Source organism: Trichechus manatus, unplaced genomic scaffold (assembly GCF_000243295.1).
Source record: "Trichechus manatus latirostris isolate Lorelei unplaced genomic scaffold, TriManLat1.0 scaffold00025, whole genome shotgun sequence".
In the NCBI taxonomy this organism is placed as follows: Eukaryota; Metazoa; Chordata; class Mammalia; order Sirenia; family Trichechidae; genus Trichechus; species Trichechus manatus.
The window spans coordinates 16,022,413-16,036,419 of NW_004443961.1; the positions used below are offsets into that span (position 1 = coordinate 16,022,413).

Below are 14,007 nucleotides of genomic sequence, written 5' to 3' on the forward strand. Positions count from 1 at the left end.
AACGTTACGTGAAATTTTGTGGAGAAGAAGTTCATCTTAACTTTTATCTGCTTAAAAAAAAAAAACTATTGCCACCCACCAGAAATTAGTAAAAATACATTTATATTATAATGTTAACAAAACTGCATTCGGTAACTATTTGCTACATGCTAGGCATTGTCTTTACACATACACATTATCTCCTTCAATTCTTCTAATAATGCCAAGAGTTATAGATTTTAAGAACATACATTATTCTATTTCATCAATTAAAATGAAATCCATAAGATAAAAACAGAAGCAACATCCTGACAACTGGTTACTCTGTAACACTTCCATGTAAACAAAACTCAAGTTAGGAAACTAAAGTGCTTCAATCTTCATGTCTTCCCTCCTAAAGGGGAGTAAGAAGGGAGATGGTAATTTAGAGCCATAAATTCCTGGCTGACTTTCACCAATAACAATCTCATTCAGGAGTCCAGAGAAAGGGGATAATTTAGTGAGCATTTTGCATTCAACTTAAAAACAAAAAACCCTAATCAAGGTTTACTCATGTTCTTTAAAAAAATTCACCAATGGTTCAGAAACTTTATGTAAAAATGAAACCTTAATTTTATAATTTAAGTGATTCTGGCTATTAACCCAACTAGTAGCAGGAAACTAAGATAGATAGGTGGTTCATTTCTGTTATAAACAGCTATGGAGGATAGAGAATATGTTATAAAGAATATAAAAGGATGAAAATTAAAAACAAGAGAAATGAAAAGAACAAGAAAAAACAAAAGAAAAAAAAGAGAAGAATAAAGGGAGGTGGGGGTAATAAGGCAAAAAAGAGCACTGAGGGGCAAAGGGAGATAAGAAGTTTTAGTAAAATGGCTCTTCTCCAAGGCTTGTTTGAGCTTTGAAGACTTGCCGGTATGTCTGCTTTCTGATAATAGGATTTATCTCTCCACTGGTTTATTTTTAAAAAAAAAACCTTTCTGTAATAAATGAATAAAATACTCTCATTTTATTTTCCAAATTTCCATTTTTATTTTTAAATAAAAGTGCAAGTTTGAAACCTTTGCCTATGGATAAAGGAATGGCTTTTATTTTAGAAATATACTTTGGAACCTACACACCGTTGCTCAGTTTAATGCACAAAACCTCAGTTACTTACAACATTCCAAAACCTGACAGTCTTTCCTTTGTGAAGAAATTAGGGCTGCCTCTTTCCATAGTGCCTGAAAATTACATTTGAAATCAGTCTTTACTGATTGTACAAAATCTTAAAAATACGTTCATTTGCTTGAGGGATTTGGTGTCCTAGAGGAAAGTATACATACTAGTAATCTCCTCTCACCAAAACGAGTTGTTTTCAATCTCAAGAAAACAATGAGATGTGCCCAAAACGTCTAAAGCTCTCAAAAAGACAGCCACGGCAGGTTGCCAGAGAGAAATTATCCTCCATCCCGCAGTCTTGTTGGCAGAGCAGTGGCACCTTAAATAGTACTCACAGCCAGGCCCTAAGAAAGGTAAGGTGGGTACCAATTCAACCTGGCTTAAAAGACTAAGAACCTCATCCCCTTACCTGGGGATTTGCTTATCTCAACCCATCCACGTACTGATCTTCTCTCTGGCTCAATAAACCAGAGAAGCCACTGGTCCTTATCATATTCTTAACACCACTGAGAATTATTTTATATAAAAATGCATTAAACAATATACCATTTTCAAATATATCGATCTGACAAACTATAACTCTTGTGAAGTGGTTCAACATGATGTCATCAATACATGGCAACTTGTTTCATTTACAGTATCTGTTTCACTTCTATTCATGAGCTAATATAATTTTTTTTTTTACTGCACACAGGCTGCTCGACACATGTGCATGGCAAATGGAATCTGAACTTAGCTTAACAGCCTCATTTATTCCTGATGGTTTAAATTATTTCATCACAATTAATGACACCCCCTCAGCTTCCTGTGCAGTGCTGCCAGATGTTCAGAGACCACAAAGCCACTCTCTTCTTTGACGGCTAGTGACAAGTCATCCTCTGAAGGACGTTCCCTAGGTGCACGGACCGGATGACACCGCCATTGCTTAGCACCTCTCTGCCTCCCAGAGTAACCATGGTGAGGAAAAAGCAGGAAGGCATGAGAAACCAGCAAATGCATTAGCGAGGGCAAATTATGTGAAGTGATCTAAATTCAGAGGAACTTGGCTCCTGCCACAGGAGTTCTGAACCTTGTTGTTTTATGAAAGAGCTCTTCGCCTCCACCTCCCCAACCATTGGCATCCACTGAAGTGCCCAGCATGGCGTCAGTCCTCGGGGAATGCCAGAGAGTAATAATAATATAAACTTTTTCACAGCAAACCTTTTTTCGGTTCTGGTAGTTTTGTTTTGGCAGGTGTTGTTTAATCTTATCACCATCATTATCATAACCATCATCTTGCTCTTAAGAGTGAACAGTTTGAAATCTGTCTACATGTTCAATTGTGATTATCCTCAAATCTACTCAACTAAAACTTCCAATAGAAACATACAATATTTTGGCAACTTGTGATAAATGGTTTTCTCCTTTTACCTTGGGTTTATTGGAATTTATTCTTTACAGGGGCTATTGGCTTTTAGTTTTTGTTCTTGTTAGGTTTTTATTGTTATTGTTACTTTTTTTAAAGAACATATTAAAAAAAGGACATCCTATTTTGACTTAGATATGACAGAGCCATGGTTTACTTCCATTAACAATGAAGAAAATATTTTTCCTTAACACAGAATTCAAAAATCAAAATAATATTCATCCTTTGAATTTCACAAGAAAAATGTAAATTCACATAATCATAGGTAGCTAAGAGGGTACCGGAAATTGTAAACATACTTGCATTTTTACAATAAGAATCCAATACTACAGCTCTAATTTGGAAAACATTTCTATCAACTAGAGAACATGTGGCAGATTTTATGGATTATTTTTTAAATGTCTTTAAAAAAAACATGGGTCTTATTCGGGGAATAAGGGGCCTTTTGGTTTGCCAAAAAGTGTCATAGGAAAACAGAAAGGCCACCTGTGTCAGCCCACCCTATAGTATGAACATGAGCTATAAGGACATTTTGGAAAATATTTTTAAACTAAGATGAGAAAAAAATCAGTATCAATACAGATTCCAAGCAGATGCAAAAGGCTTCTGTGCATGTTACTGATTATGTGTGTGGCCTACACAGGCTGATTTCAGATGTCTCCAAAACTCAGTGTACTTTCTCTTTTATAAACTACTTCAGATTAAAACTAGAGCCATATCCATATTGTCTTTGACAATGGGTACAACCTCAGTGTAAGCTAATCAACCAAAGGAGTTAAATCCCACCCACCCCACACCCCCTGCCATAGAAAGCTTGGTTAATCTCAAATGACTACCGAATTTTACCAGACACACCACAATTAATATTTTGACATTTGTTTATTCAAATTAGTTTAGCACAAAATCACCAGTCTAGTTTTTATCAGAATTGGGACCATCGTGTGGAAGCTGAGATGGTAGTATACTTGCAGCAAGCAGACAACAATAGGAGACTCTTAGCACTCCCAGAGTTACGTCAAATTTTCCACGCACAAAACTGAAATGAAATAGTTCAATTACTGAGAGGTAGATAAGTAAAATAAACAACTAATTTCATACAGTGAAGTTGGGAGAGAGTCATATGGACCTCATTCTGTTGTCTCCAAACACTTTATTGGAGGGAAAAAAGGAGCTGAATAAACTTTAAACTCTCATGTAGGGATGTATTGCTTGTGTGTCCCTGGCAGATGTGGAAAGGAGTTGAAATGGGCAAGGGAGAATCAAATATCCAATCGCTGCAGGTTTGCTGAGGGAAAGAGCACTGCAAAGATCTCACATCTGGCAATCATTTGTCAATAGCTGGAAAGAGAACGGCAGGAAACTTTCTGGCTCTTGGAGAAGATGAAAAGACAAAAACCATGTGTCACACACTCACACACACACACACACACACACACACACACACACTGCAATGGTACAATGACTACTACATTTATTCTCCACCCACCCTTTCCCCCCCTAAATTTAATGATCTTCAGATATACTCTGCTCTATGGTCAAAAACATGCAGTCACTTGACTTGTTAAAGCTGCAGTGTATGTACATTTTTCAAATAAACCCCATGGCTGATGTTAGAAAATCAAAATCAGTCAAGCATAGACCGCCTAGTACTTTGGGCAGGAATCCTTGTGGTTTAGTCAATAAACAGAACCTGAATGAAAGACACCACAGTAACTAGACAGTAACGTTTTGAACAGTTCTAAACCTGAAAGGGGGTGGGAGGGGACCACACCAGTGACCACGGATAAAAGGCTACCCGTCCACTTCAGATCGCTCTACCTGCAACGCAGCAGCTGTGTTTACCACAAGGTCATCTACTGTTCTTTCAAAACAACGAAAAATAGTTAACTTATATTTGAGGGATGTTGTGAATGAATTTTGGAAGGAAACTGCTATTTTTTAAAACAATTATGCCTATTTAATAAGGTGGCAAGGGGAACCTCAGGTTCTGTTTAATGCATACTGGTGATAACAATACAGGGAATTTTCTGGCATCAGTATGAGTTCATAAAAATGACCAGCTTTGCACCAGTAACTTTATCATAGAATAAAAGTTTTCTAGACACCTCACACAAAATGAATTAACTGCCTCAAAATCACAGAAATTTCAGTCTGTTCATACTCATAGATAATCTTAAATGGGCAACTTTTGGTTCTCCCTTATGCTGCATTTAACTAGCAGCAGCCGCCGAACTCATCTCTGTGTTCCGTAAGTGAATGCTGCAGGTTGTTTAATAACCTGGCAAATTCACAGTAGCTTGTCAAATTATTACAGAAACAGTGTCATCACTAAACAAGCCTGATCATGGTTAATTACAATGCAGACCAGAGAGCAGCCACAATTGTTCATTAATTACAGGAAGCACCTCATTTAAATTTTATGGAAATTTACACTTGTACCCTGGTATGTCTGGAGAAAAAAAAAATGATCCTTCACTCATTCACAGAAGAAAGGAGTCTGTGGTTTATGAAACATCACAGTAAATTGAGTCTAATCTGGTTCTGAAATACTGGTCCTTTATTTACTCAAATTTTCTAAGCACTTCAGTGGTGAGAAATACCAAGGCAAACCTCACATCTTCAATTCTCAACCAAGAAAGGAACTGTACTGAGCTAACTGTAACAACTTAATACAGGATGAAGCACAGCTAGATTAAGTAACTTTTGACTGATTAAAAATAACAGTTTAAACAACTAAAGGGGGTTTAAGCTGAAATAATCATTTCTTATAAAATGATTGCCTAAGGGCACACTTTTTTGATACTACGTATTGGTTAAGGAGTCCTTGTGGCACAAACGGTTAAGTGCTCAGCTGCTAACTGAAAGGTTGGCAGTTCGAACCCATCCAGGCGCTCTGCAGGAGAAAGACCTGCAATCTGCTTCAGTAAAAATTATAACCAAGAAAACCCTATGTGGAAGTTCTATTCTGTCAAATGGGATCACTATGAGTCGAAATCCACCCGAGGGCATCCAACAACAACATGTATCAGTAAACCACCAAAGCTAAAGAAAGAACAATTTCACATCTACTTCAAAATCCACTGAGTAAAATAAACTTAGAAAGTGAATCAAAGCCTTGATTTCCAACTATTTTTCTAAATCAAGTAGATTACCACAAAAACGTAACACATCCCTTTGCAAAAGTCAAGGCAGGCACAGTTCAAGGATGACAGTCATTCAAAACCAAAGATACATTCCAAGAGGAATGTCAGGGAACCTGGGATTACTAAGCGATAAAGTTGCTAAGAAATCTCAATTTTAGGGATAAATGGTGAATCGTTAAAAGGAAGGAAGTAACAGCAGGAAGGCCTCTACCAGTCGTGAGAACTCATGCTGGTGAAAATATAAAAGTAAACCAGATATGGCAGCTATGTGTCTAAAGGAATATTCTCTGTAAGAAAGGATATAAACAAACCTTTGCTCCTAAGTCGAGGTGTACAAGAGGTGATTCTCAGAATCAAGACGCCAAACAGCAAATCCTCTAGTGGTTATAATGCCTGCCCTGGGGGAAAGACTGAGCTCCAAGCAAGAAAAAGTACACGGCTCTGGCAAATCCTACAGCGAATTCTAGGGTGTACAGTTGGACTTAAAAATAAGAAATGGCTCGTTTCCTAGGAGGGGAGAAAAAGGACCAAGATACAGGCACGGCAAGAATGAAGAGAGCCCAAACTAAAAACTATTCCTGAAGCTGTTAGCTGACGAACTTGTTATATGTTGAATTTCAAACAATGTGGATATTTACCAGATATTTCTAAATTCATGGAAACCAGATTTAAGGAAGGGGTATAAAAAGGAGGAGGAAATGGTTCAAGTGGGTCTCAGTGAATTCACCAGTTCTTCATAGTTCACCATCTTTTAACAGACTCAGCCTTTCCATTCAGTCCGCCAAAATGGTGTTACAAAATGAGGAATCCAATAAAATGAGACCATTTTCATTACTTTGTCCAAGAACTTGGTCTTCATTGCAAGGCCCATGCTTAACTATTAACTCCACAATTTGTTTAACTATCTATACACCAGGGTTTCACTTAAACTTAAATTTATATCTTCCCTCTTGGTATGTCAAAGTAACGTGCTCCATGGATCTTTTTCAGTTTTATTCCACACACTCACGTCTGCAGAACCCATTTCTCTTTGCACCATAACTCCAGGTTAAAAAACAGATCATCCAACACAATCACCCATGACAGACCGTTCCAGGTGATATGTTTGAAGAACTTCACTCGCCCCACCCAAAGAGGTCAAGGATCACACCACTCTCCAAGAAAAGTCTTCCATCACTCTGCATTTAAGTGTCACGCACAAGCTGTTAGCTTTCTAAACCTGGGAAATACATGAACATGTCTCATATGTGTCACACCTGCTCTTCTGTTGTATCACAGCCATACACCACCCAGACCATACCAGCTTGTGGCACAGCAGAGCTCAGGTGGTCTTTCCTAGGCCAAGAGCAGGTGTGCAGGAGATGGTCTTCCCTTCAAGTGCCATTAAAACCCGAAACCTCCTCCTAGCACCACTTCCACACACTTTCCCATTGTGAAGAAGTCAATTTTTAAAACTGTTCTCTTTTCTCATGTGCGGTGTCTAAATCAGTAAAAATGTTTTAAAACTGAGTACAGTGTTCATCCCAGGAAAATTTAGGAACTGATGCCCAATGGAGGTTCTTAGCGCAAAAAAAAAAAAAAAAAAAAAAAGCATGAATTTGCTCATTCTGGGGGATCTCATCTATATAGAAACTTCAGCTATTGGCATCCTTGGCACACATATTCCTTAAATATTAAAGATACATGGAAGTGGAGGCATGCCTTTGGCCAAATCGTCATATTTATATTTTTAATTTGCAATACGCCAAACACCTTCTAATCCCTCAGAAACACAAAAAACAAATGGAATTCAAAGTAAACCCTTTCTTTGAAAAATATATTTAGTTAATAAACTTATATAAGTCCTACTTTCTTTTAAAAATGCCCAGCTGAAAAGCTGCTGTTCTCCTGATGTGGGAGACCATAATGCAGGAAGCATTACATAATGCAGGAACCACAGTGCTTTGAACATGATAATAAGGACATTAAAAAAAAAAAAGATGAGCTAACATTTACTGAATGCCTGCTTATGTGCCAGGTCCTGTGCTAACTTTTGAACATGCATTATATTATTTAATCCTCATAATCACCCTGTGTGGTAAATCTGTTTTATAAATGAGAAAACTGAGGTTCAGTTACCGAACAGAACCAGTTGTCGTCAAGTCATTTCTGACTCATGGCAACCTTGTATGTTGTAGAGTAAAACTGTGCTCTGTAGGGTTTTCAAGGCTGTGGGCTTTCAGAAGCAGACTGCCAGGACTTTCTTTCAAAGCTTCTCTGGGTGGGTTCATACTGCCAGCCTTTCAGTTAGTAGTCAAGCACGTAACAGTTTGCACTACCCAGAGACTCCTGAGGTTCACTTAGATAGGTTCAGTGAAGTGCCAAAGGTCTCACACCCCCTTTTGTAAAACTATGTAGCCATCCTTCTGAGACCATGTTCTTATCCACTATAAACCAAAAATAAAATAAAGCCCATTGTCATCAAGTGGATTCCGACTCATAGCGACCCTAAAGGACAGAGTAGAATTGCCTCATAGGGTTTCCAAGGAGCAGGTAGTAGATTCGAACTGCCAACGTTTTGGTAAGCAGCCATAGTTCTAACCACTGTGCAACCAGGACTCCATCACTATAATTTATACGATTTATTGAATGAATAAAGGAATGATTTCCAATTACAGACAACTCATCCTGATGAAATGGACCTTCCACTACACAGAGGCTACACATCGGTCCCTCTTTTACCCATCTCAATGATGGCTGTCCTTCTCCCGATAGTGATGAAAAATCTTTATGGCCTTCAGAACCCACTGATGCTGTCACACCACCCCACCTTATAAAACGGTAAGACTCCAACCTGGACTTCCAGCCTCTGCTCTGGCTCCTCCAGGTTTGGGCAAAAGTCTGCACCCAGCACTCTGCCAGCACATGCCACTGGAACCTGGGGGAACACGGCCGAGTTAGATGCTGGGCATGGGGGCTGCTGAGAACTACACACAGTCACACTTCACCCTGGCAGAAGCAGTGACATCCCAGCTGCAGGTCTGAAACAGACCATCACGGCTTGATGCATGTTTGACACTTAGTCTGTCAAATATATGGTACATATCATCAATCATATTTATCAACCTGTTGTAGTTAACCTGCCGTGGAGTCAACTTCCATCTCATGATGACCCCAAGCACAAAGGAAGGAAATGCTGCACAGTCCTGTGCCATCCCCACAATCAGTTGTGGATCGGACTATTGTGATCCACAGGGTTTTAACCGGCAGATTTTTTCAGAAGTAGATTGCCAGGCCTTTCTTCCTAATCTGGAAGCTCCACTGAAACCTGTTCAGCATCATAGCAACACGCAAGTCACCCATGACAAGCAGGTGGTGGCTGCACATGAAGTACACTGGCCAGGAATTGAACCCAGGTCTCCTGAATAAAAGGTAGGAATTCTCCTGCTGAACCACCAATGTTCCCATATTTATTACCTACCAAATGATAAATACCAAGAAGGAAAAAACCACGTAAACGGTGTGCCCCTGTGTACCCACACCATGTAGCACAAAGTAGGCATTTAATAACTACTGGTGGCCAAGAGGAGGAAAGGAGGCAGGTAAAAAGAAAAGAGAGGAAATGAGGGGAGGGAAAAAGAAACACAGAATCTCTGCTTCACATTCTTGACATGCACTTTTTCCTCTGGCCTTTAATTTTCTTATCTGAGAATTTCAAAAGCTTCATTCTATGATGCCTTAATTTCCTTTCCACTCTTAAAACATCTGTTCCAATTTACTTTTCCTGTTCCTGATGTATGACAGCTATGCAGCCTTTATTTATTATTTACTTACTTATACTACCCTGGTACCTGTTGCCGTCGAGTCAATTCCAACTCACAGAAACCCTATAGGACAGAACAGAACTGCCCCACAGGGTTTCTAAGGAGTGGCTGGTGGATTCGAACTTCCAACCTTTTGGTTAGCAGCCGAGCTCTTAACCACGACGCCACCAGGGTTCCTACTTACACTACTACTTTTAAATTATGTTTAAGAGGCTTGTTTAATAAGTCTATTCTAATAAAAATAGTATCAACAAGAGAAGAGCTATAATTTAGTGACTGTTTCTCTATTACATAGAATTCTAAAGTAAAAGACACAAAGAACCCCTTTTACAATCAAGTGATCCATCATAATTAGTCAACATCACCCCTGAATATTATCTATAGTCACTTGTTTACTTCATTTTCAATTTTTAAAGATGAATCAAAAAGAATTTAGATTCTATCTAAACTTGTTTTTTTTCCCAATTTCTCTGAATCACATCTCAATATTACCAAACACGTTATCTTCACTAATCTTACATCTACTATATGCACCTGAATCTCAAACAGTCCCCTGAACTTCATCTCACCTGCATCTTCTTTCCTAATCAAAGTCCTCCCTTGGTATCTTGTTTTGTTTGTTCTTAACTCCAATTTGGATCATCTGTGCTAATCAAGTCTCTTCGTTCAGGTATGAGTTGTCAGCCAGTATGCTGCCTTGGAAGCTGTTTCCCTCTTCCTTTTAAACCACAAATCAGTTCACTTTTCTAAACTTAAACAATTTTCAATAATCACTTTGCAAGTTCATGAGTGAGTATCGCTAACATTTAAAAAACAGCACTTAGTCAACTCTTCAAACATTTTTAGGTTCAACTCTCTTATTCTTTTCAAGTCTCCTTTCTTCCTGCCTATGTCCATAAGGTGAACTAGAATATCCTCTGCCTTAAAACCCATGAGTTTCACCAGTGGAGTCCATGCTGGGAAGGAAAGGGAGGTCACATTTACTGAGCACTTAAAATGTTCCATTCGCCATGTGGGCACTTTACTATAGATTAACCCATTATTTCTTCTCAAAAAGCCTATGAGATTTTTACAAATGAAAAGGCTGAGGCTTAGAGAAGGTAAATACAGAGTCATGTACATAGTGCCCTATTTTACGCAAATAACGTGCGCGTTATACATTTTTGGGGGGCCAACCACGCAACTGTCCCGCTTGTTACTCTGTAAGTGTGTTATACCCCAAATAATACGCGTGGGCAAGTTATTTGAGAAGAAATACACTAAGTTGTAAAGCCCACATTCAAACTGAAGAAATGAGGAAAAAAATGAATGTATTACAAAGAAGCTAATAAAAAAACATGTAATAATTGCATTTGGTGACATCCATTCTAGAGGCATTTGTTGATGTTTCATAGGAAATAAACTGCAATGAACAGAATGAAGGAAATGAATAAGGTGTTAATAGACATCAAGAACTACCACTTGCTCTTTAGTCTATAACAGCAACGTAACAAGAAATTTATCCTCTAACGTGACGAACGGAAATAAATGGGGCAAAGAGAGCAGAGACGCTACGCGTGTATGTTGTATCACACTCAAAATAATGCTGATTCCACCCCTAAACTGACATATGTCTGGACACTAATGAGTTGTGCAACAGTACTTTTCCCTAAAGAGGGTGGGGATAAGAGAAGGAAAGAAAAAAATTACTCAGAATACTCCATGTCAAAATGAAAATCCCCCTACATTTTTCTATAAAGTCTCAATATATGTGACTACTTAACGAATTAAAGCAGAAGGTACACATTTCAAACTAAGTGTACGGCGGTCACATTTCACGTACCCAGAACAAATACTCGCTTACTTTAATATTTTGAATATATCACAAATACTAAGTTTCTAGTTCCTTTTTACACTCAGTCATAGAATGCATTTTATAAACACTCTCATGAGGAAAGGAGAAAGTTAAACAACTATAATTATACTCAACTACAACTTCAGCCACAAATACACAGTTTCTGAAAGATAACAAAAAGGTCTCGTGAGTAAGTTAGATGGAAACTGTGCCAGGCTACCAGTAAGTTTCAATAATTCTAAGAGCAAAAAAAGAACTTGTAGGGAAGTGGGTGGCACTCTCAAACTTAGAATCCTGGAATTTCAGAGCTGAAAAAACCCCATAAGGATCCATGAAAGTGGATGTGCATATTTTAAAGAAGCGATAACTAACATTCAAGGAAACTAAGTGATTTATTCAAAAATCACACAAGCTGGTGGCAGAATTAAAATTGGAATGCACAAGTCCACCTCACATCACGAATCATCCCTTGGGTAAAGGAGTAAGACTAATTTAAGTAGAATGAAGATCTGAGATTTTGACAAAAATCTATCAAAGAAGGCACTCAACTGTGAGCACAACTATATTTCTAAAACACAGTAACCTTATTCATCTCAGAAACTGAAATACAAAATGAAGCTAAGCTTTTAATTTTATTACCAAAAAAGCACTACTTCCTACCTCTACAACAACTGCCAAAATATTTTCTTTAAATTCTCTCTAGCTCTTTCAGAGTTAATTACTTATTTCAGTCTCCATGACCTGAAAACTATCACATTTCATGTTGAATTATCATATACACCACCCTCCCTCTCTACATTCCCCACAATAGCTTGTAATACGGAAACTAGTATGATTGCTGCCATCTCCCGAATTTCTGCCCCTTACTCATCTCCAAATATGATTCCTTTTTGTGTGTGTGTGTGTGTCAGATAAGGATTATTATAAAGGTGGAACTGCTGGGCCACAGGGTTGAGCTTTTTTTTTAATTGTAGTACAAATATATGTCACAAAATATTTGCCAATTCAACATTCTTACATGTATACGTCAGTGACACTGATTACATTCATCAATCATTAAAACCACTATCCTTTTCCAGATTATTCCACCACTATTAACAGAAACTCAGTGTCCCCTAAGCAATGACTCCCTCTTTCCTTTCTTACCCCTCCTCCCACCTCTGGTAACGACTATTGACTAAGCTTTGGTTTCTATATATTTGCCTGTATCATGTAAGTGGGCTCATACAATACTTCCCTTTTGTGAATGACTTATTTCATTCAGCGTATGTTTTCAAGGTTCATTCAAGTTGTAGCCTGTATCAAGACTTCATTTCCCTTTATGGTTGGGTAATGTTCCACAGCATGTATACACCACATTTTGTTTATCCATTCACCTCCTGATGGACGTTTAGGTTGTTTCCTAGAAATAATCTTCATTAGTACCTTTGATATAAACAAAGAGAAACTAGACAGCTGAAACATTTTTCGAGTTTTGTTGTGTAGTTGTTGTTTTGGGACATACTGCTATAATGATTATATTTTCTAGGTTGACATTTGAGTACTCAAACCAAAAAATGCACAGGTCACTGATTAGGCTAGAGTCTAGCAATACCACTTCCTCCCTAACCACATCCACCACAAAGTGTAGTTCAATAATCGCAAAAAATTCTAAAGGAGAAAGACAAGCTATAGCTCTTCCCTCATTCATCAAACTATACCAAGGGAATACAAACAAAGGATATAAAAGTTGATAACCTAATTAGCTGTAATTTGGCACACCTCACTCTGCCTTTTGATTTAGAAGCCTTAGTAGTTAGCAAGCTAGCTAAAAGCAATCAAAAAATGACTGACAGGGCAGCAGGCATAAATTGTCTAATTCCTTATTATTATTCCTTATTATTACTTCCCTGTAAGTGAGATAATAAGACTTGGTGTGTACCTAACCTCTGTTTTCATTGGAATATAAAATTTAAACTGATTTTGGGAATCCAAATCTTATCCACTCCCTTTCATCTGAGTGTAAAAGGTCTGTTTCAATGCTATACCAAAAAAGCAAAGTTCTACAATGTTTCTAATGAAGTGTTTGCAGTGATTTTTAATTTCTAAGTAATAGTAAAACTATGGGGACTTTTATTTTTTATGTTTTGCTTTCGTAGTAATAAAAACAGTTATGCTTAGAAAAATACAAATACTAAGCTGATGGGCTGCCATTTCTAAACATTATGCTACAGGTTTAATTATGGGAAGGTAATCGTCCAGTACTCATCTAAATTTCATTCTGCTGGTGCTGCAACAGGAAATGAGAGGCCCTGAAAGGGACCCTCGAGAATCCCCAGGGTAAGCTGAAGTTGAGTGCACAGCTACTCTCCTGTACATACCTCAAAGGAATCATGGTGTGCGAGAGAGCTATTTACAACTTACTTTGTGTATAATCAGCAGAAACAAAAGATATGACAACAAGCATAAAGGCCTCTCTCTCTCTCCTCTCAAGAGAATTCAGCAAGGGAGGGCCGGTGGGCATTCACATCAGTGTCAAAGGGCTTCCAGAAAACACATTTTCTGTGGGGCAGGGAGGAAATATGGCAGGCTTCCTACATACACATACACACACACACACACACACACACACACACACTCTTTGTTTACTGAGATCACACATAAAAATTGTAAGGGACCTGACTTCCGAAAAGAAGTCAGAAA

The 14,007-nt window shown here is 38.1% G+C and overlaps 1 protein-coding gene across 2 annotated transcripts in view; it reads right to left on the minus strand.

Moving 5' to 3' along the window:
• Positions 1–14,007, minus strand: part of BNC2 (basonuclin zinc finger protein 2) — a 319,682-nt gene that overhangs the window by 271,442 nt on the left and 34,233 nt on the right. Inside the window, exon 2 of one of the 2 annotated variants that reach the window (XM_004373507.2) lies at positions 8,522–8,605. The exons of the other annotated variant lie outside the window; for it this stretch is intronic. Coding sequence (XP_004373564.1) covers positions 8,522–8,605 — 84 coding nt within the window. The remainder of the gene's footprint in view (positions 1–8,521; positions 8,606–14,007) is intronic. 2 annotated transcript variants of the gene reach the window in all.